General features: G+C 38.5%; 2 protein-coding genes across 2 annotated transcripts in view; one reads left to right on the top strand and one right to left on the bottom strand.

The window, feature by feature from the left end:
- The window catches only part of LOC126075492 (olfactory receptor 5V1-like), a 218,902-nt gene that overhangs the window by 92,728 nt on the left and 104,860 nt on the right, over positions 1-21,314 (top strand). The window lies entirely within an intron of this gene.
- On the bottom strand, positions 14,147-15,073 carry LOC126076921 (olfactory receptor 12D2-like). Its single transcript, XM_049885664.1, has one exon. It carries the CDS (start codon positions 15,071-15,073, stop codon positions 14,147-14,149), a length of 927 nt encoding a protein of 308 aa, XP_049741621.1.

Below are 21,314 nucleotides of genomic sequence, written 5' to 3'. Positions count from 1 at the left end.
ATTTATCATGGAATCTCTTATGCCCCCTCCCCCCAGTGTGTGTATTGATTTGCCTGGGCCATGATTCCTGGTATTCTGTGATTTTCCTACATGTTGTAAATCCTACCTCTATGATGTTAATGAGGGAGGGTGGGCGGCAGTTTTGTCAGTAAGGCAGAACTCAATCTACAAGATTGGATTGTGTCTTGAGGCAATCTCTTGAGATATAAAGGAGAAAAACAAACAGAGAGACAGGGGGACTTCATATCACCAAGAAGGCAGTGCTGGGAGCAGAGTGCACCCTTTGGACCCGGGGTCCCTTCATGGAAAAGCCCCTAGTCCAGGGGAAGATTGATAAAAAGGCCAGTAGAGAGGGAAAGCCTTCCCCTGGAGCTGGTGCCCTGAGTTTGGACATTTAGCTTACTTTACTGTGAAAAAACAAATTTCTGTTTATTTAAAGCCATCCACTTGTGGTATTTCTGTTATAGCAGCTAGATAACTAAGACAGTATTGTTTTCCTGATTTCTCTGTCATTGTTCTTTTTATTGGTGTATAGGAATCCAACTTGTTTTTGTGTATTTATCTTATATCCTGCTGCTCTGCTGAATCTTTCTATTAATTCCAGTAGTTTTCTCATGGAGTCTTTTGGGTTTTCTATGCATATTCATATCATTTGCAAATAGGGACACTTTTACTTCTTCATCACCAATTTGAGTACCCTTTATTTCTTTTTCTTGCCTTATTGCTCTAGCTAGGACTTCCAGGACAATGCTAAATAGAGTGGTGATAAAGGGCATCCTTACCTTGTTCCTGTTCTCAAGGGGAATATTTTCAGCCTCTCTCCATTAAGTTTGATGTTGGCTGTTGGTTTTGTATAGATGCCCTTTATTATGTTGAGGAGTTTCCCTTCTATACCTATGTTGTTGAGAGTTTTTATCAGAAATGGATGTTGGACTTTGTGGAAAGTCTTTTCTGCATCTATTGAGATGATTATGTGACTCTTTTGTTTATGTGGTGGATTATGTTGATTGATTTTCTAATGTTGAACCATCCCTCCATACCTGGTATGAATTCCACTTGGTCATAAAAAAAAAAAAAAATTTTTTTTTTTTTGGTCATGGTATATTTTCATATGATGGTGAATTCTATTGGCTAGAATTTAGTTGAGAATTTTTACATCTATATTCATGAAAGATATTGATCTGTAATTTTCTTTTTTTGTAGTGTCTTTGCCTGGTTTTAGTATCAAGGTTATGCTGGCTTAATAGAATGATTTTGGAAGTGTGTGTTTCTTTTCTATGTCCTGAAATAGTTTGAATAGTACTGGGGTAAGCTCCTCTCTGAATGTTTGGTAGAATTCTCCAGTGAAGCCATCTGGGCCAGGGGTTTTTTTTTGTTGGGAGATTTTGTTTTTTTTAATTACCTTTTGAATCTCTTCTCTTGCTATGAGTCTCTGTTCAATTTTTCAACATATTTTATGTTAGTTTGGGTAGGTAGCGTGTTTCTAGAAATTTGTCCATTTCCTCTAGGTTTTCAAATTTGTTGTATGCTTTTTCGTAACACTCTGTTATGATCCTCTTTATTTCAGTTCGGTCTGTCGTAATGTACCCCATTTCATTTCTAATTTGGGTTATTTGCATCCTCTTCTGTTTTTCTTTGTCAGTTTGCCCAGTGGTTTGATCATCTTGTTGATTCTTTCAAAGAACCAACTTTTGGTTTTGTTGATTCTTTGTACTGTTTTTCTATTCTCTATTTATTTCTGCTCTGATGTTTATTATTTCCTTTCTTCTGGTGGCAGTGGGCTTCTTTTGCTGCTCTCTTTCTGTTTCTTTGAGTTTGTAGCTAATATTTTGATTTTGTCCCTTTCTTCTTTTTTGATGTGTGTCTCTATTGCTATAAATTGATCTCTGAGTGCTGCCTTTGCTGTGTCTCCAAGGCTTTGGTATGGTTTGTTTTTATTCTTGTTTGATTCTAGGAGTTTTTTGATTCCATCTTTGATTTCTTCTTTTAACCAGTGGTTTTTAAGCAGGATGTTATTCAGCTTTCATGTGTTTGATTTTTTTCCATTGTTCTTCCTGTTGTTAATTTGTACTTTGATGGTGTTATGATCAGAGAAGATAGTTTTGTATTATCTCAGTGTTTTGGATTTGCTGATGGTTGCTTCATGGCCTAAGATGTGGTCTATTCTGGAGAACGTTCCATGTGTGTTGGAAAAGAACATGTACATTGTAGCTGTTGGATGGAGTGTTCTACATATATCTATGAGGTCAAGCTTGTTGATTGTGGCCTCTAGTTCTTCTGTATCTTTGTTGAGTTTCTTTGTAGATATTCTGTCCTTTACTGAGAGTGGTGTGTCGAAGTCTCCTACTATTACTGTGGAACTGTCAATTTCTCTTTTCAGTGCTGTTAGTTTGTTTTATGTCATTTTGGAGCCCTGTCATCGTGTGTGTAGCTATTTATTATGATTATGTCCTCATGATGAATTGTCACTTTAGTCATTATGTAGTGCCTCTCTTTGTCTTTTATGGTGGATTTTGTTTTAATGTCTATTTTATCTGAGATTAGTATTGCCACCCCTGCTCTTTTTTGGTAGCTGCTTGCTTGATATGTATTTTTTGCAGCCTTTGATTTTTAATAAAATTTTGTCTTTGGTTCTAAGGTGTGTCTCTTGTAGACAGCATGTTAATGGATCCTGGTTTTTTTTTTTTTATTTCATTCTGCACTCTTTATGAGTGCATTTAGGCCATTTATATTTAGTGTAATTATTGATAGTTGCATGTTTATTGCTGTCATTTCATAGTGCTTTTTTTTTGTGGTGCTGATGTTTCCTTTGTTTGTCTTACTCTCCTGCGCTGATTTTGTGGATTTTTTAAAATTTCTTCTTGTTTTTCTAGATTTTGTGTTTACTGAGACTTTATGTTTTTCTTCTTTATGTTGATGAATAGGTTTGTTAACTTTCTTTGTGGTTGCCTTGAAATTTACCCTTATATTCCTAAATGAGCCACTTTTTTATTACTTGGTATCGCTTTGGCTTCTTCTCCATTTGAAAGTTCTACATCTACACCATTTATTCCCTCTTTTATTGTTCTAATGTTGTCATTTACAGATTAACCTCTCTGGTTCCCTGATGTAAATCTTTTAGCTTTGATTAATCCTTGAGAGTTTATTACCTAGGTTGGTGTTTGGGTGATGCAGTCTCGTGGCTGGATTCAGGCTGTTCTCTGATGTTGTTTATTCTCTAACCAAAGCATTCCTTTTAATTATTCTTATATGTTTGTTTTGGCTTTTACATATTCCCTTTATTTCTGTTTATCTGGAAATGTCCTAATTTCACCATCACATTTGAGTGAGAGTTTTGCAGGATATATTATCTTGGTTGGCAATTTTTTGTTTCTTTCAAGGTTTTATGTATGTCATCCTATTGCCTTCTTGACTGTGTGGCTTCTGCTGAGTAATCAGATCTTAGTCTTAATGTTTCCCCTCTGTATGTGACTTTTTGTTTTTCTTGAGCTGCACTCAGGATTTTCTTTGCCTTTGGTTTTAGTGAGTGTGATTATGATATGCCTTGGTAATTTTCTTTTGGGGTATATCCTATATGGGGTTAGCTGAGCTTCTTGGATGTTCAGCTTTTCAACTTTCATGATATTAGGGAAGTTTTCTGTCAGCAATTCTTCGGTGATTGCCTCTGTGTTTTCCGTTTTCTTCCCCATTCTGGGACTCTTATAAGTCACAAATTTTTGCTTCTGATTATATCCCACATAATTCTCAGATCTTCTTTATTTTTCTTTGTTATTTTCTCTGATTTTTCCTCAAATAAAGTGGTATCCAAGTATTTTTCTTCAATTTTGCTGATTCTGTCTTTTATTGTTTCAAATATGCTCCTGAAACCTTCTATGACACTGTTCATTTCTGAAATCTTGTTGTTTATCTTTTGGAGTTCTAGTTGCTGTTTTTGTATGATTTGTAGTTGTGAATTTATTTTGGCATTGTGCTCCTGTATTATTTTTCTGAATTCTTCCATTGTTTTGTCTGTCTTTTCCATAAATTTTGTCTATTTTTTCCTTATTTTTTTCTGCTTTTTCCTTCAACTCTTGGATAGCTCTGAACATTAGAGATTGGAATTCCCTATCAAGTAGTTCCAATGCGTTTTCTTCTACTGGAAGGTCATCTGGTATTTATTTTGGTTGCCTACAGTAACCATCCTGTCCTGTTTTTTTAAAAACATTTTTTGGTATTGTCTTTGGAACATTCAGTAGTTATTTCCTTTGTTTAGTGATTGTAGATTTGTTTGTTTGGTCCTGCTTTTTTGTTTTATTTGGCTATGTCTGAGCAGGTGGACTGGGCATTCTTTGTTGTTTGCTCATCTATGTGCATGATACTTCTCACCACCTTGTCCAATGGGCAGGGTTAATCTCTCAGCTATGGTGCAGCATCTGGGATGGGTTGTTTGTGGCATGTACTGGGCCTGACAGGGTGAGGTTGGTGGTTAGTGAAAGGCAGCTTCTGGTAGACTGTGCCTGCACTGTTGGGGGTGTGATGCTCAGGGCAAGGTTCTGATAGGCAATGCAGGGGGAGGTTGTTATGTGTGGAGCTAAGTGAATGTGGGAAAGAAGAGAGAAAAATAGGAGAGAAAAAAAGTGCTTAGGGAGCCAACCATTGGAGTAGCACAGACCTGGGGAAGCCATGTGCCAATGGCTTTGTAGCCAGGTGGTGAAGTGCAGCCTGACAAAAGGGACAGATACAGCACATGCAGGTAGGTGGGTGGGAGTAAGGAAAGGAAGGAAGGTAGAGAGAGATTAGAAACTAGCCTTAAAGAAAGAGAGAAAAAGTTGCACATGGCTAAGTGGTTGGAATAAAGGAATGGAAGGAATGTAGAGAGACACAAGAAACCAGAAAAAAAAAAAAAAAAAGAAAAGAAACAAAGAAAAGATGTCAGGTGGTTGGGTGGAAGGAAAGGAAGGGATGTAGAGGTGAGAAACTGAAAAAAGAAGAAAGAAAAAAGCCCTAAGGAGCCCACCGGAAGTGGGTCCCAAGCTGAGTGGCATTGCACAGCCAGGCAAGATGGAGCAGAGATGTCCATTGCCCCTGGTGTTCAGGAGAAGTGTAAGGAAATAACATAGAAAGAGACAAGAAACTGAGCAGAAAAGAAAGCAAGCAAAAAAAATGATCCAAGGGAGCCCACCAGAAGTGGATCCCCAGCCCAGCAGCACTGCACAGCCTGTCAAGAAGGAGTGGAGATGACACGTGGCACCAGGTGTTCAGGAGAAGAGTAAGGATGGAAGGTAGAGAGAATCAAGAAATGGAGAAATGAAAAGAGCAAAAGGAAAAAAAATTCCCCAAGGGAGCCTACTGGTGCGGTGGTGCAGACTGGGGAAGTGACTCCACAGCCAAGCAGCACTGAGCAGCCTGTCTAGAAGGGGTGGAGATGGCACACAACACCAGGTATTCAGGTGACAGGAAAAGAAGGAAAGTAGAGAGAGATGAGAAACCAAGAAACAAACAAACAAAAATTCAGGGAAAAAGAAAAAGAAAATGCCCACAGGGATCATATCTGAGTGACGGTGCAGATTGGAGAGGTGGTTTTCCAGCTGAGTGGTGCTTCACAGCCTGTCAAGAAGGAGCAGAGATGGCACACTGAGCCAGATGTTCTAGAGAAAGGAAGGGGAGGAGGTGAGAGAGAAAGCAAAAGCAAAAGAAGCTGAAGAATGCTAGAACAGGAACAAAAAGATGGCAATGATGGAGCTGGCGGGTGCGGGTGGGGTGAATCCAAGCAGCAAGGAGCCGATGCCTCCCCGGCCAAGCCACTGTGGCCTTCTCAGAAGTAGCGGAGGCCAAGCAGGGGGATGAAGGATGGGGGGAGGGAAAGCGTGTATGGCTGGTTACTGGGTGCTCTGTCTGCTGCCGGAAGCTCCTTAAATCTGTTTTCCTACACTCCCTGTTTGCCGTTGGCAGTGGCTAAAAAGTCCAAGATGGCGAATTTGTGTCACATAAGGTAATAGTGAACCTCCACTCTACCTTTTCTCACTCTCTGTTCTCTGTTAGTTTCTTATTCCATTTGGTGCTTGATTGAGTTCTTTATCTCTTCTTTTGATGCTTAGGGTTCCAGGATTGACCCTTTTCTCTGTTTTACTTAGTTTTTCAGGTATTTGCCCTGGAGGGAAGTGTGGTGCTTCTATGCATAGCACCATGTTGGCTCCCTCTCCTAAGCTTCTTCAATTTTAACTTCAAGAATTCTCACAGCTACAAACGGGTGAAAGGCCAAATCTTCAGGAGCTACTTTTAATGTTAACTCAATAACCATTAAGTACTTGGTCACCGTGGAAATTTGTATTCATTAAGAAAAACATAGTTAAGCTTTTGTGAAATCTCCAATCCTCAGCAGCTTTACTTTTTCTTCATTTCCTTCATGTAGAGAGACTCTGTTCCCCTTATTTGGAAATTGTTTATTAAATTATGAAAAAGTCAAATATTATTGTTTTGATTTTTTTACTACTGTAACCAGCTTACTTGGAGCCACTTGTTTTTAGATGCAAAATAATCTCCCTGCATGCATACAGAATGACTGCTAAGAATGATTTAGCAGTTGAAATTGAAGCCATTGTTCTCTGTCCTTAAGCATAAAGATTGTGGCCCAGCTGGACCTGGACTCACGAGGATTCACAATGACACATCAGCTGGGCCCTGAGGTATCAAAACAATAGCTAGGACAATCTTGGAAAACATCTTTTAGGAAACTTTTCATATAAACAAATCTTACAGCACAAAAGACCCATCTTTTCCCGTTCGTATCGTATTCTACTAGCACTCTTGAAGAACATCATTGTAGTGAAAGGGGTGTTTTAATTAAAGTGTGCACTTCCTCTGCACCCTGCCTGAAACCACCTGCTCCCCTCCTGCCCCAGTATAAACTTAACTCTTAATCTTTGCCCAAAACTAAACTCTCATGATAAAGACAGTTTTGGGAAAATTTTAAACAAGTCGAAAAGCCGCAACTAGCCTTTAGAATGCGGGCACGCAAACTTAACCAATCCAAGCTTCTTCCTCTTGATTAAGTGAATGACAACCAATCATTCTGGGAAATCCTCTGACAGTTTATACTATATATAAAAAATAAGCTGATCAAAATTGTAATGTGACAAGCTTATTTCTCTGGAGGTTTTTTCCCTGCTCTCAAACATTTTTTTCTGGTCAATAAAACCTTTTATTGATTGATTGATCATATTTTTCTTTTGGTAGGTAAAATAGGCAAAAGACTATGCATAAACAAAAGAGTATTACAAAGAAGCTCCTCTGTTGTAATTTATGCTATGATTAACAAAAACAAAGAAAGCATCTCCTGGGAAGATGTAACTATAGGCCTGCCGTTCCTCATACTTGGAGTTTGAATTTACACCACTTGAGACCTCTAAAAAAAAAATAGGAACCCCCAAAACCAGACTTATATAACAATTGATCTTAGGATGGTTATATCCCTGGACATAATGGCTTAGGTAAATACTTCTGAAGGTATTCCTTCAGGGGTGTCATGAAGAATATTTAACAACCATAATTGACTTGCCAGCAACTGGTTTGTTTTTTTTTTTTTGGTTATAATGAAATAATTTAATATGTATCATTTCATCTTCTAACTGAACTAAAATATATAATGAAACTACTTCCTAGGTGATACAGTAGAGGCATAAATTATTTTTCAAATCATTTTCATAATTAAAATTTTTCTAGCTATTTCCTATAGAGTGAAAAATTTATATATTTGGTATCTGAAATTAAAGAAGTTGCAGTATTTAAATGCAATGTTTCATGTAATTAGTTGACTTAATTCTTACTAACTTTTGTTTCTTAAATTCTTAAACTTTTTAAAAATGTAACTTGGATAAGTTTCAAGATTAAATAAATTGAAAGAAATCCTAGTAAATCTCTATTCATCAAAAGACAACATCAAAGGAATGAAAAGGTAAACAACAGAGTCAGAGAGTATATTAGTCATCTACCTTTCTGAATAAGATTTTATAATTATTTTCATATTTTGTTAGATTAATTAAAAAGGGGGACTACCCAATAGAAAAATGGGTAAGACACTTAAATGGACAATTCACGAAAGAACATCCAAATGGCCAATAAGTGTATTAAAAAGTGCTTAGGTAAATGAAAATTAATACTATAACGTGACCCAACTATGTTGTGGTTGATAGCTGCTATCAAGTTGGCTGCCAACTCATGATGACCTTCTGCAGAACTGAATGAAATGCTCCCAGGTTCTGTGTCATCCTTGTGATCAGTTGTAGATTGTCTGTTGTGATCCTTAAGGTTTTCATTGGATGATTTTCAGAAGTAGATTGCCAGGCCTTTCTTCCTAGTCCATCTTAATCTGGAAGCTCCGCTGAAACCTGTTCAGCATCATAGCCCAAGCCCAAGCCTGAGCCATTAAGTCAATTCCGACTCATGGCAACCCTAAAGGACAGAGTAGAACTACTGCACAGGGTTTCCAAGGAGTGCCTGGTGGATTGGAACTGCTGATCTTTTGGTTAGCAGATGTAGCTCTGAACCACTATGCCGCCAGGGTTTCCATTCAGCATCACAGCAACATGTAAACCATAACTAACAGATGGACGGTGGCTGTTCACAAGGTTCATTTGTTGGAACTGAACTTGATTCTCTGCATGGGATGCAGGAACTCTACCATTGAACCACCAGTGCTTCACCAGATATGAAGCATAAGCCAGATGAGGTGATTCTGACTTATGGAGACCTATGTGTATCAAAGTAGAACTTTGCTCCCTAGGGTTTTCAATGGCTGCCTTTTCAGAAGTAGATTGCCAGACCTTTCTTCCAAGTAGCCTCTGTGTGGACTAGAACCTTCGAATTTCTAACAGCTGAACATTTAAAGTGTTTGTACAGCCCAGGGACCCAAATGCAGTGCATTAACTTTTGCCCTGAAGCTGGGTTGGCATATGATTGCTTTGACTAATCAAGCTTAGAAGAAGTAATATTAATGCCAGTTCTGGGCCTAGTCTTAAGATAACTGGAAGGTTTTGTCTTGGTCTGTTGTTCCCTGATCCATCATGTAAAAAATGTCTGCCCGTTGAGGCTTCCCTAGTGAAGAAGCACATACTAACCACATGGAGAAGCTAGAGAGAGGGAAAAAGAGAGGAGGAGAGACTTTGTTAGCCCTCACCTATTCAATACCCAGTTGTTCAAGTCGTCCCGGCTGAGAATCCGGACATTATTAAATAAAGTCAACCCTTCCAGGCTGTGCTTTTTGCAGTTTCTGAGCCACAGAATCATGCAATTTAATGAAAGGATTAAAGCCCCTAAGCTTTGGGGTATTAGTTTGTTATTCAGCAACAGATCACCAGAATTCCATGTGGGTCCTCTCTAGTTCACAGTCTTTATGCAGATTGTGGCATGTTACAAATTCTTACCAACAGAAATGGGAGCAGAAACGGTGCCCTACAGCTACTCTGTGACAGTTCAGAGTGAAAGGTGCCTTCTTTACATACACTTATTCTGATTAACAAAAATAGAATCGAAGGACCAAAGAAGATAAAGTTGAAGATAGAAAAAACACAGGAGAGAGGTCAGAACTAACTTGTTTGGGTTTGCAAAAGTGAGTGCAAAGACTTTGAATAGTCAGTTCAGTGGTTCAAAATATCTTGTGATAATATAGTTTGTCTGTCTCTCTAAAGAGTTATAAATGCTGGTATCCCACCATCCTTTCAGGGACAGCAGGCATGTCTAGATACTTAGAGAGCAAGGAACATAATTTGTCTATTAACTCAAGAAATACCTCAGCAACTAGGACATCATTGTTTTCCTTAGTGAGGGTTTTGTGCCAAGAAAGGAAAACAAAACAAAATTTGGACAATTCTTCCTTTTCATCTGTCTTGCATTATAGCAATCCGTCAAAAAAAAAAAAAAAAAAGAGGGGAGGGGTAGAAATAGAAAAACAAGACAAAAAAGTAAAGTGTTGAAACTATTCATTTTCATCCACCAAGTGCCAAAGGAAAAGTAACACATGAATGAGATGGGAAAGCATTCTTGAGACGTTTTTCAACCTGACTCCACTTATTTATGAGTCAATCTGTTACCTAGCTGAAAGATGACCTCCAGGAAATGACTCAGTGCAAAATCTAAATGTATCTCAGGCCAATAGTCTCGAGGGTTCTTCTAGAATGTAGTGGTCAGTAAGTCTGAACTTTTTTAAATATTTGAGTTTTGCTCTACATTTTTCTCCCATTCTCTCCAGGACCATCTATTGTGTTCCTGGTCAGAATGGTTGGCAGTGGTAGTCAGGGACCATCTAGTTCTGTTCTCAGGATAGATGAGGCTGTGGTTTGGGTAGGCTGTTAGTCCTTTAGATTATTTTCTTCTTTGAGTCTTTTTTTTCCTTCTTTTTCTTCTGCTCCAGAGTAGTAGAGACTAATAGCTGTATCGTAGATGACCACTTGCAAGCTTTCAAGACCACAGAAGATACTCACCAAACTAGACGAGTCTAAACTTTATGAACTATGCTATGCCAATTGACTGAGTTGTTCCATCAGACTATAGTCCTAAGCCTTCAAACCCAGTAAGCCAATTCCACAAGATGTTTTGTCATGTCTAGGATGTATCTGCTACTGTGCCCCATATGTGGTTTATTATATACATGAATATATATACATAACACACACATATATACTTATATATATATATATATACACGTATGCCTACGGATACACCTTTATGTGCACTTGTATATACACACAGGTACCTTACTTTACTCATATATGCATATATATCTACCTATGTAACCACACACATATTTTATGGTTTGTTGTTATTGTTGTTGGTGCTATCAAATCAGTTCCGAATCAGTGACCCTATGTGCAACAGAACGAAACACTGCCTGGTCATGCACCATCCTGACAATCCTTGTTACGCTTGAGCTCATTGTTGCAGCCACTGTGTCAATCCACCTCATTGAGAGTCTTCCTCTTCTCTGCCGACCCTGTACTCTGCCAAGCATTATGTCCTTCTCCAAGGGCTGATTCCCGCCTGACAACATGTCCTAAGCATGTAAGACGCAGTCTCGCCATCCTTGCTTCTAAGGAGCATTCTGGTTGTACTTCTTATGAGACAGAATTGTTGGTTCTGTTGGCAGTCCAAGGTGTTCGATATTCTTCTCCAAAAGCATAATTCAAAGGCGTCTTCTTCAGTCTTCCTTATTCATTGTCCAGCTTTCACATGCATATGATGTGATTGAAAATACCATGGCTTGGGTCAGGCGCACCTTAGTCTTCAAGGTGACATCTTTGCTCTTCAACACTTTAAAGAGGTCCTTTGCAGCAGATTTACCCAATGCAATGTGTCTTTTGATTTCTTGACTGCTGCTTCCATGACTGTTGATTGTGGATCCAAGTAAAACGAAATCCCTGACGACTTCAATCATTTCTCCATTTATCATGGTGTTGCTCATTGGTCCAGTTGTGAGGATTTTTGTTTTCTTTATGTTGAGGTGCAATCCACACTGCAGGCTGTGGTCTTTGATCTCCATTAGTAAGTGCTTCAAGTCCTTTTCACTTTCAGCAAGCAAGGTTGTGTCCTCTGCATAACCCAGATTTTTAATGAGTCTTAGCCCAGTCCTGATGCCCCGTTCTTCATATAGTCCAGCTTCTTGTATTATTTGCTGAGCATACAGATTGAATAGGTGTGGTGAAAGAATACAACCCTGACTTTCAACCAGTCAGTATCCCACTGTTCTGTCCAAACAACTGCCTCTTGATCTATGTAAAGTTTCCTCAAGAGCACAATTAAGTGTTCTGGAATTCCCATTCTTATCAATGTTATTCATTTGTTATGATCTGCACAGTTGAATGCTTTTGCATAGTCAGTAAAACACAGGTAAACATCCTTCTGGTACTCTCTGCTTTCAGCCAGGATCCATCTGACATCAGCAATGACATCACTGGTTCCATGTCCTTTTCTTAATCTGGCCTGAATTTCTGGCAGTTCCCTGTTAATATACTGCTGCAGCCGTCTTTGAATGATCTTCAGCAAAAATTTGCTTGTGTGTGATATTAATGATATTGTTCTATAATTTCCACATTCTGTTGGATCCCCTTTCTTGGGAATAGGCATAAATATAGATTTCTTCCAATCAGTTGGCCAGGAAGCTGTCTTCCATATTTCTTGGCATAGATGAGTGAGCACCTCCAGTGCTGCATCTGTTTGTTGAAATATCTCAATTGATATTCCATCAATTCCTGGAGCCTTGTTTTTCACCAATGCCTTCAGAGAAGCTTGGACTTCTTCCTTCAGTACCATTGGTTTGTGATCATATTCTACATCTTGAAATGGTTGAACATCAACTAATTCTTTTTGGTATAATGGCTCTGTGTATTCCTTCCATCTTCTTTTGATGCTTCCTGTGTCGTTGAATATTTTCCCCATAGAATCCTTCACTATTGCAACTCTAGGCTTCAATTTTTTCTTCAGTTCTTTCAGGTTGAGAAATACCAAGAGTGTTCTTCCCTTTTGGTTTTCCATCTCCAGCTCTTTGCACATGTGATTACAATGCTTTACTTTGTCTTCTTGAGCCACCCTTTGAAATCTTCTGTTCAGTTCTTTTACTTCATCAATTCTTCCTTTTGCTTTAGCTGCTTGACGTTCGAGAGCAAGTTTCAGAGTCTCCTCTGACATCCATCTTGGTCTTTTCTTTCTTTCCTGTCTTTTCAATGACCTCTTGCTTTCTTCATGTATAATGTCCTTGATGTCATTCCACAACTCACTTGCTCTTTGGTTACTGGTGTTAAATGCATCAAATCTTTTCTTCAGGTGGTCTCTAAATTCAGGTGGGATATTCTCAAGGTCGTATTTTGGCTCTTGTGGGCTTGCTCTGATTTTCTTCAGTTTCAGCTTGATCTTGTGTATGAGCAATGGATGGTCTGTTTCACAGTTGTCCCCTGGTCTTGTTCTGACTGCAGATATTGTGGTTTTCCATCATCTCTTTCCACAGATGTAGTTAATTTGATTTCTGTGTGTTCTAAGTGGTGAGGTCCATGTGTTGGTGAAAGAAGGTATATGCAATGAAGAACTTGTTGGTCTTGCAAAATTCTATCATTTGATCTCCAGCATTGTCTCTGTCACCAAGGGCATATTTTCCAACTACTGATCCTTCTTCTTTCTTTCCAACTTTCACATTCCAATCACCAGAAATTATCAATGCATCTTGATTGCATGATCGATCGATTTCATACTGAAGCAGCTGATAAAAATCTTCTATTTCTTCATCTTTGGCCCTAGTGGTTACTGTGTAAATTTGAATAATCGTCATATTAAGTGGTCTTCCTTGTAGGTGTATGATTATTATTGCAAAATTGTATACGTTATAGTAGTTACCAAAAATGTCCCATTCTTCTATACTTTTTGGTGTCGTCACTTACCTTGGTTAAGTTGCGCACACTTCACCCACATTCAGCATTGCCTTTAGCCAGTAGACTTTTAAAACGTCTCTGGAGATAGAGATGCCAGATGTCTTTAGAAGATCCATTGACTATTTTATTTCTGTTAATTAGTAATAACAATTCATTTGTTTTAATTACTGCTTTGGCTCTGCTTGGTGAACAAGAAATCATGATAGACCTTTTAAGAATTCTCCTTAATTCATATGAAATTTAGCATTTGCTTTAACAATTAAGTAACCATGACACTAAAAATATCTTCAAAATATAAAAGCACAATAATTTTATCACTCACATTAAAATGGGCTCACCTAAAGGAATCACAGAGATAAACAAACCCAAGTAGTATCTATTTACCCAGTACATGGGTAATACAGGCACATTTCTACACCTGATTTCACACAACAGCATGAGGGTTCCATGGATCTTGTCCAACTTGTTTATACTAATAACCTACCTATTGAAGCACAACAATAATTGTAAGGATGACACAGGGATGGGCTGTGTTTTATTCTGTTGTGCATAGGGTATCTGTGAGTCAGAACCGACTTGATGGAACCTAAGAACAACAACACCTACTAGACTGAACTTTATCATTTATGTTTCTTTTATTCCGTTCTCACTTTCATACATATTCTGAACAACTTGAGAAGCAGTATAAAATCAAATCTCAACTTTCTCATTGTCTGCTTATTTATGCCTTAGAAGAGTTCTCTAGATCTTTCACATCATAGCTTCTTTCTGATTGCCCCGATCAAAGCCTTCTTGACTTCTTTGTTCCTCAAAGTATAGATCAGTGGATTGAGTATAGGAGTGACCACAGTGTACATGATGGAAATGACCCGGTCCTGATCCATGGAGCTACCTGAGGCAGGACGAATATAGGTGAAGATAACAGGAACGTAAAGAAGAATGACTACCATGAAGTGGGAGGCACAGGTGGACAGTGCTCTGTGAAGCATGCTGCAAGAATGGGTCTTGAAGATGAGATAGGTGATAATGTAGAAATAGGAGAGAAATGTGAGAAAGAAGGGGCCCATAGCAATGGTCCCTGTGACAGTATTGAGCAGCCATTGGTTGAGCTCAATGTTCCCACATGCCAACTCCAACAAGGGTTTAATATCACAGAAGAAGTGATGGATTTGGTTGGAGCCACAGAAGTTCAAGTGAGAGGTCATTATGGAATGTAGCAGGGCATGGAAAAACCCAATGACCCAGGTTGTGCTAGCCATCTGGGTACAGAGCTGATGATTCATGATGACAGTGTAATGAAGAGGTTTGCAGATAGCCACAAAGCGGTCCAAGGCCATCACAGCCAACAACATGACCTCTGTGCTGCCTAGGAAGTGAAAGAAATGAAGCTGGCTTATGCATCCCACAAAAGAAATTGCTTTGTGTGTAGAGAGGAAGTTCTCTAACATCTTTGGCAGTGTCACTGTGGAGTAGCAGATATCTAGGCATGAGAGGTTTCCCAGGAAGAAATACATAGGTGAATGAAGTCTTGGATCAGAGATGACAATCATCAGGATAGCTCCGTTCCCAGCCACAATGACAAAGTAGATGATGAGGAAAACCACAAAGAGAAAAGGCTGCAGTTCTTGAATGCCTGTCACTCCCAGGAGGAGAAATTCACTGACTGAAGTTTGATTCAGCATCACTTAAAAGAAAAGACAATATAATACATATGGAGCACTATCGCTAATGAGAATCAGAATCCTCTCAGTCCAGGGTTTTCTCACCAAGACAAAATATCTTGAGGGAGAATATAGTTGTTTTGAAGGATCCTGGATGGTGAAAACAGTATGAGCTCCACTACTAACAGAAATGTTGGTGGTTTGAACTCACTGAATGACTCTGTAGTAGAAAGCCTGGTGATCTGCTACTGTAAAGATTACAGCAAGGAAAATCCTATAGAGCACAGTTCTACTTTGTAACACAGAGCGTCTCCACGATTCAAATGTAGTTGATGGCAACTGGTTCTGTTTTTATAGTTGTTTTACATGATCCCAACCTCAGAGGTTTTATAGAATGCCAGCCATTAAAGTGTAAAATATTAAGGCTACATGTCTGTTCTTTTACTAAGTCAATGTTATTTTTTCTTTATTTGATTTATCATTAACATCTTTCTCTCAGAGATCTAGAGCATGTCGTAGGCCTCCCATTTTCTCTGCCTGTGAATATCTACATTGTGATACACCTTCCGTTTATCTTCCTAAATCAGCTCTAACCAACTGCCATCAAGTCACTTCTGACTCATAGCGCCCCTACAGGAAAGAGTAGAACTGCCCCGCAGGGTTTCCAAGGAGCACCTGGGCGGATTTGATCTGCTGACCTTTTGGTTAGCAGCCGTAGCACTTAATCAGCACGATACCAGGGTTTCCAAATCAGCTCTAATAAGGTACAAATTTTAAGTACTCCACCACACTGCTATCTCTAAACCTACTATGAAGCCACTTGGAGGACTTTAGCATAATGAAAGTAAAAAGGAAAGAACTCCTTAAGTTTTTTAAATACCACAAAGTCTTTAAAGAAACAAACAAGAAAACAAAAACCCTTAAAATAGTAGTAGTAGCTTTTCCTTGTCTTAGAATTTAATTGGGCTAGAGGTATCCTCTTACTGGTCCCTTTCTGAACCACATCCATAGGAGGGTAATGAAGCCTTAGCTGGCATGGGAAAGGAGGGCACATTAATCAGATATTACTAGCCTGAGGTTTATTTGAAATTTTTGTCATTGTTACAGCTACTGATAAGCTTAGTTTATTCCTGTAACATGAGCCTTAATATTTTCTCTAAGTAGAATTCTAAAATTACTTCTTTGGCTACAAATGGTACATTGCTTCCATTTTTGAGTTGCTCTGGGACTGTTTTTTCTTTATCATATCCCTGAGTTCCTGAGCAAATAAAGTTCTGCCTAAAATCTGCACTTCTGTTCCTCCCTAAGATCATGGAATACTGACCTCTCCTTGAATTATCTATGTCTTCATCCCCTTGAAGTCCTATCTTCTCTTGTGATCTATTTCCTTTGGTCATTTTTTTTTTTTTATCTTGACTGCAATGACATCACTCTTTAGATGTTAAGGAATATTCTGCCTCAAGTGCAATTCACATGTTCACCTCTAGTTCCATTAATATGACACTGGCAATCACGTTGCCTTCCATCACCTCAAAAGACTGTCTGCTGCATATCAGCTCTCTCCAAAGTCCCCACAGGTTTCTAGCTGTTCTCATTCAAAAAACATGTTTTGTCTTTTTTGCCCTTTCAGTCAAAAGAAGTTTCTGTTTTCTACTAAAGGAACACATAAGTTTTCATTTCACTCACAGAACTGAAATAATAATGTTTTCTTCAGTGACTATTAAAACACTTGATAAAATTGTAAATAAGTTAATTTTAAGAAGCTGTAATGTTTGACTAAATTGAAACTGATTCCTGAGATGCAGCAAAACTTATGAATCTTTGTTTCTTCCGTTATTTGAAAAAGTTGCTGTCAGCATTAGTTGGTTTGGAGGTAATCCCAATTAATGGCATCCTTATTTTTTTTTTATGTGTTCAGGGTGGATCTGTTCCATAGGGTTTTCAAGGCTGTGGTATTTTGGGAGCAGAAGCATCATGCTTAAGGGGAGTTCGTGGGGGCACTTGTCCCAGGTGCAAGTCCAAGAGGGTAGCAGATGAGGAGTGGAATGGCATCTGAGGTGCCACGAATATGAAAAGCACCTGACTGAGGCAGCTGGACAAAAGGGGGGAAGGTGTTCTGCTGATGTGTCCCACCTATCAACGTCTATTCATCTTGAAATTGGGAAGGACACAACTTAAAGATTGCCTCTGGGTGCTTGTCACCCCTTGTACAACTTTGTTTGGAAATAGATCACCAGGCCTTAATTCCAAGGTGCCTCTGGGCGAGTTTGAACCACCAACCTTTTGACTAGTAGTCCAGCACTTAACCTATGTCCTCTAGGTAAACTGACAAAAGCATACTTTTGTGAAATAGCTTCCTCTTTGTTCCTTTCATTTTCAGATGTAGTGGATTAGCTTTTGCTTATTGGAGGGAAAGGATAAAGGATGTGATGGAAATTCGTAGGAGTGGGAGGCACTGGAGTGAAGTGTAAGAACTGTAGCAGAGACGCTGATTGAGTGGTTTGTTATGAAAGGGGAATCATTAAAGGTTGGAGAAACCAGTGAAAGTGATTTGAGGTAAAAGGGAAAAACTGAATGAATTAGAGAGCCCATGAAGTTCTCAATTTTTAATATATGGAAGTAGTTTTGAGAAATTATCTGATCTCTACAACACCTTCATGAAGGGTTGCCTTCTGCCTTCAAACTATTCAGTGTAAACTTTTTTATAGCCATGTATATTTTGTGTATTTAAAAAATTTGACCATTGCTATTGAAAGTACAGATGACATGCCAAAATTACTTTTGATTCTCTGTCTTACATGCAGTATTGTATAAAAAATGTGTTTGGGAAAATGAAACTCTGCCTGTATTTCAAAAAACAAAAAAAAATTACAAATCAGACTCCTCTGTTTGGCATGATTTCTTTCACTGAAATTTTAACATTTAGAGATTACTGACTTGCTTTAGAGTATGTCTACAGAACCAGGCATTTTGAACTGAAAGAATGATAATGGCAACAAGAAAAATGTGGGGAGTAATGTGGGTTTGTAATCCACAACCACAATACATTTATAAAATAGGACATCTGTTTTCAATGCTGCTCATTTATCTTTAATACTAGCATGCACAAATAAAAAGGTAGAACTGTCCCTAATGTGGGTGGTATGAAACTAAACATAGAAAACCCAAAGGATTCCACAAGAAAACTTCTGGAAAAAGTAGTAAGATTCAGCAGAGTAAAAAGATACAAGATAAACATACAAAGACCAGTTGCATTCCTATAAACCAATAATCAGTGACAAGAAATCAGGAAAATAATACCATTTGTAATAGCCCCTAAAAAATAAAACACTAGAAAATAAATCTAACCAGGGATGTAAAAGGCCTCTACAAAGAAAACTGCAAAACACTACTTCAAGAAACCAAAAGAGATGTACATAAATAGGAAAATATACCATGCTCATGGATAAGTACACTCAACATGGTAAAAGTGTTAATTCTACCTAAAGCAATCTACAAATACAATGCAATCTCTATGCAAATACCAATAGCATCCGTTAAAGGAGTGGAAAAACCAATCATTAACTTTATATGGAAAGGGAAGAGGCCCCAGATAAGTAAAGCACTACTGAAGAAGGAGAATAAAGTAGGAGAACTCACAGTACCTGACCTCAGAACCTACAATACAGCTATGGTAGTCAAAACAGCCTGGTATTGGTACAATGAAAGATACATTGACAATAATGGCACAAAATTGAGAACCCAGATGTAAATCCATGCACCTACAGTGACCTGGTCTTCAACAAGGCCTAAAATCCATCAAATGTGGAAAAGACAGTCTTTTTAAAAAATGATGCTGGCAAAACTCGAATCCATCTGCCAAAAAATGAAACCAGATGCATATCTCATGCTATACACAAAAACTAATTCAAAGTGGATCAAAGACCTAAATATAAGACCAAAATCTATAAAGATCATAGAAGAAAAAAATAGAATCAGCCCTAGATGCTTTAATGCACTGCATTAACAGGACACAAAGCATAACTAACAACACACAAACTCCAGAAGATAAGCTAGATAACTGGGATCTCCTAAATATTTAACACTTATGATCATCAAAAGACTTCACCAAAGGAATAAAAAACAGAACTGATAGACTATGACAAAAATTTTCTATGAGAAATCCAACAAAGTTTTAGTCTCTAAAATCTTTAGGAAAATCAACACCTCAACAATAAAAAGGCAGAAATGGCAAAGGAAATGAACAGACACTTCACTAAAAAAGACATTCAAGTGGCTAACAGACACATGAGGAAATGCTCAGCATGACTATCCACTAGAGAAATGCAAATGAAAACAACAATGATATACTATCTCACCTCAGCATTACTGGCACAAATCAAAAAAAAGAGAAAATATTGAATGTTGGAGAAGCTGCAGAGAGATTGGAACTCCTACACACTGCTGGTGCAAATGTAAAATGATGCAACCATTTTGGAAAATGATATGACACTTCCTTAGAAAGCTAGAAAAAGAAATACCATATGATCCAGCAATTCCACTCCTAGAAATATATCCTAGAGAAATAAGAGTCAACATATGAATAGACATATCCACACATAGGTTCATTGTAGCATTGTTCACAATAGCAAAAAGATGGAAACAACAACCTAGATGCCCATCAACAGATGAATGGATAAACAAGCTATGGTACATACACGCAATGGAGTACTATGCAATGACAATGAACAATGATGGGTCTATGAAGCATCTCACAACATGGATGAATCTGGAGGGCATTATGGTGAGTGAAATAAGTCAATAACAGAAAGACAAATATTGTATGAGACCACTACCATAAAAACTCATGAAAAGGTTTACACACAAAAAGAAAATCTTTGGGTGGTTAAGAGGGAGGGAAGGGGTGTGGATGCAAAAACACTGAATAGGTAGTAGAAGAGTGGTGAGTTTGGTGGGGGGTGGGACAGTGCACCATCTTGGGGAGGTCAGCACATCTTGTCCAGAGCAGGGTCACGGAGGCTCCATGGACAAATCCAGACTCCCTGGGGGTGAAATTGCTGGGCTGGGGGCTATGTGGACCATGATCTTGGGGAACACCAAGCTCAATTGGCATAACATAGTTTGTAAGGAAAATGTTCTACATTCTACTTTGGTGAGTAGCATCTGGGATCTTAAAACCTTGTGAGTGGCCATCTAAGATACTCCACTGGTATTTCACTGTCTGGAGCAAGTGAGAATGAAGAAAACCAAAGACACAAGGGAGAGGTTGCTCCAAGGACTAATGGACCACAACTACCACGGTCTCTGCCAGACTGAGTCTGACTCAACTGGATGGTGCCCAGCTGCCACCACTGACTGTTCTGACAAGGATCATGATGGAGGGTCCTGGACAGTACTAGAGTAAAATATACAACAAAATTCTAACTCCCCCAAAAAAGACCAGACTTATAGGTCTGACAGATCCTGGAGAAACCCTGAGAGTATGGCCCCAGGATGCCCTTTAGCTCAGTAATGAAGTCATTCCTGAGGTTCACCATTCAGCCTAAGTTTAGACAGGCTCATAAAATGAAACAAAACTAAAGGGGAACACCAGCCCAGGGGCAAGGGCTAGAAGGCAGGAGGGAACAGGAAAGCTGGTAATAGGGAACACAAATTCGAGAAGGGAGAGTGCTGACATATCATGGGGTTGGTAAGCAATGTCAAAAAACAGGATGTGTACTAATTGTTTAATGAGAAGCTAGTTTTCTCTGTAAACTTTCCTTTAAAGTACAATTAAAAAAAATACTAGCAAGCACAGATCACTCACTAACAGACAAAAAATTTGGACAACTTTGTAGCCTGTCTCCTATTTTATTCTCTTACCTGAAAGTTTCCAGATTCATAGGTAAGAAAAATTTTTACTTTTCAGGTGTACACTCAGGTGATTACAAATGGAAAAATATATGAAGTGAGAATTCATGTGGGGATTGCAGCATAAGCTTTTCATCTTCAAAATCCTCTTTTTTTCTTTCTGAAATTCTGCCTGCCCTTTTATGAGCCACAGATCTCTAGGCATAGAAGTCCTGAGAGACAGTGTCCCCTAGGTAATGAGAAGAATTGTTGTAAGAATAAACAGGATACTTTTCTACACCTGCAATATAAAGAAGTAGCCTTGGGGAATTTCTATCTTGAATTCCATTAAAAAAAAAATTCTTCATATTCTCTTGCCTTACTATTTTAGCTTTGGAATCAACTCAAGGGCAATGGGAGTAGAAAAATATAA

Source organism: Elephas maximus, chromosome 1, assembly GCF_024166365.1.
Source record: "Elephas maximus indicus isolate mEleMax1 chromosome 1, mEleMax1 primary haplotype, whole genome shotgun sequence".
Taxonomy (NCBI): Eukaryota; Metazoa; Chordata; class Mammalia; order Proboscidea; family Elephantidae; genus Elephas; species Elephas maximus.
This window is presented reverse-complemented; position numbering and strand designations above follow the sequence as displayed.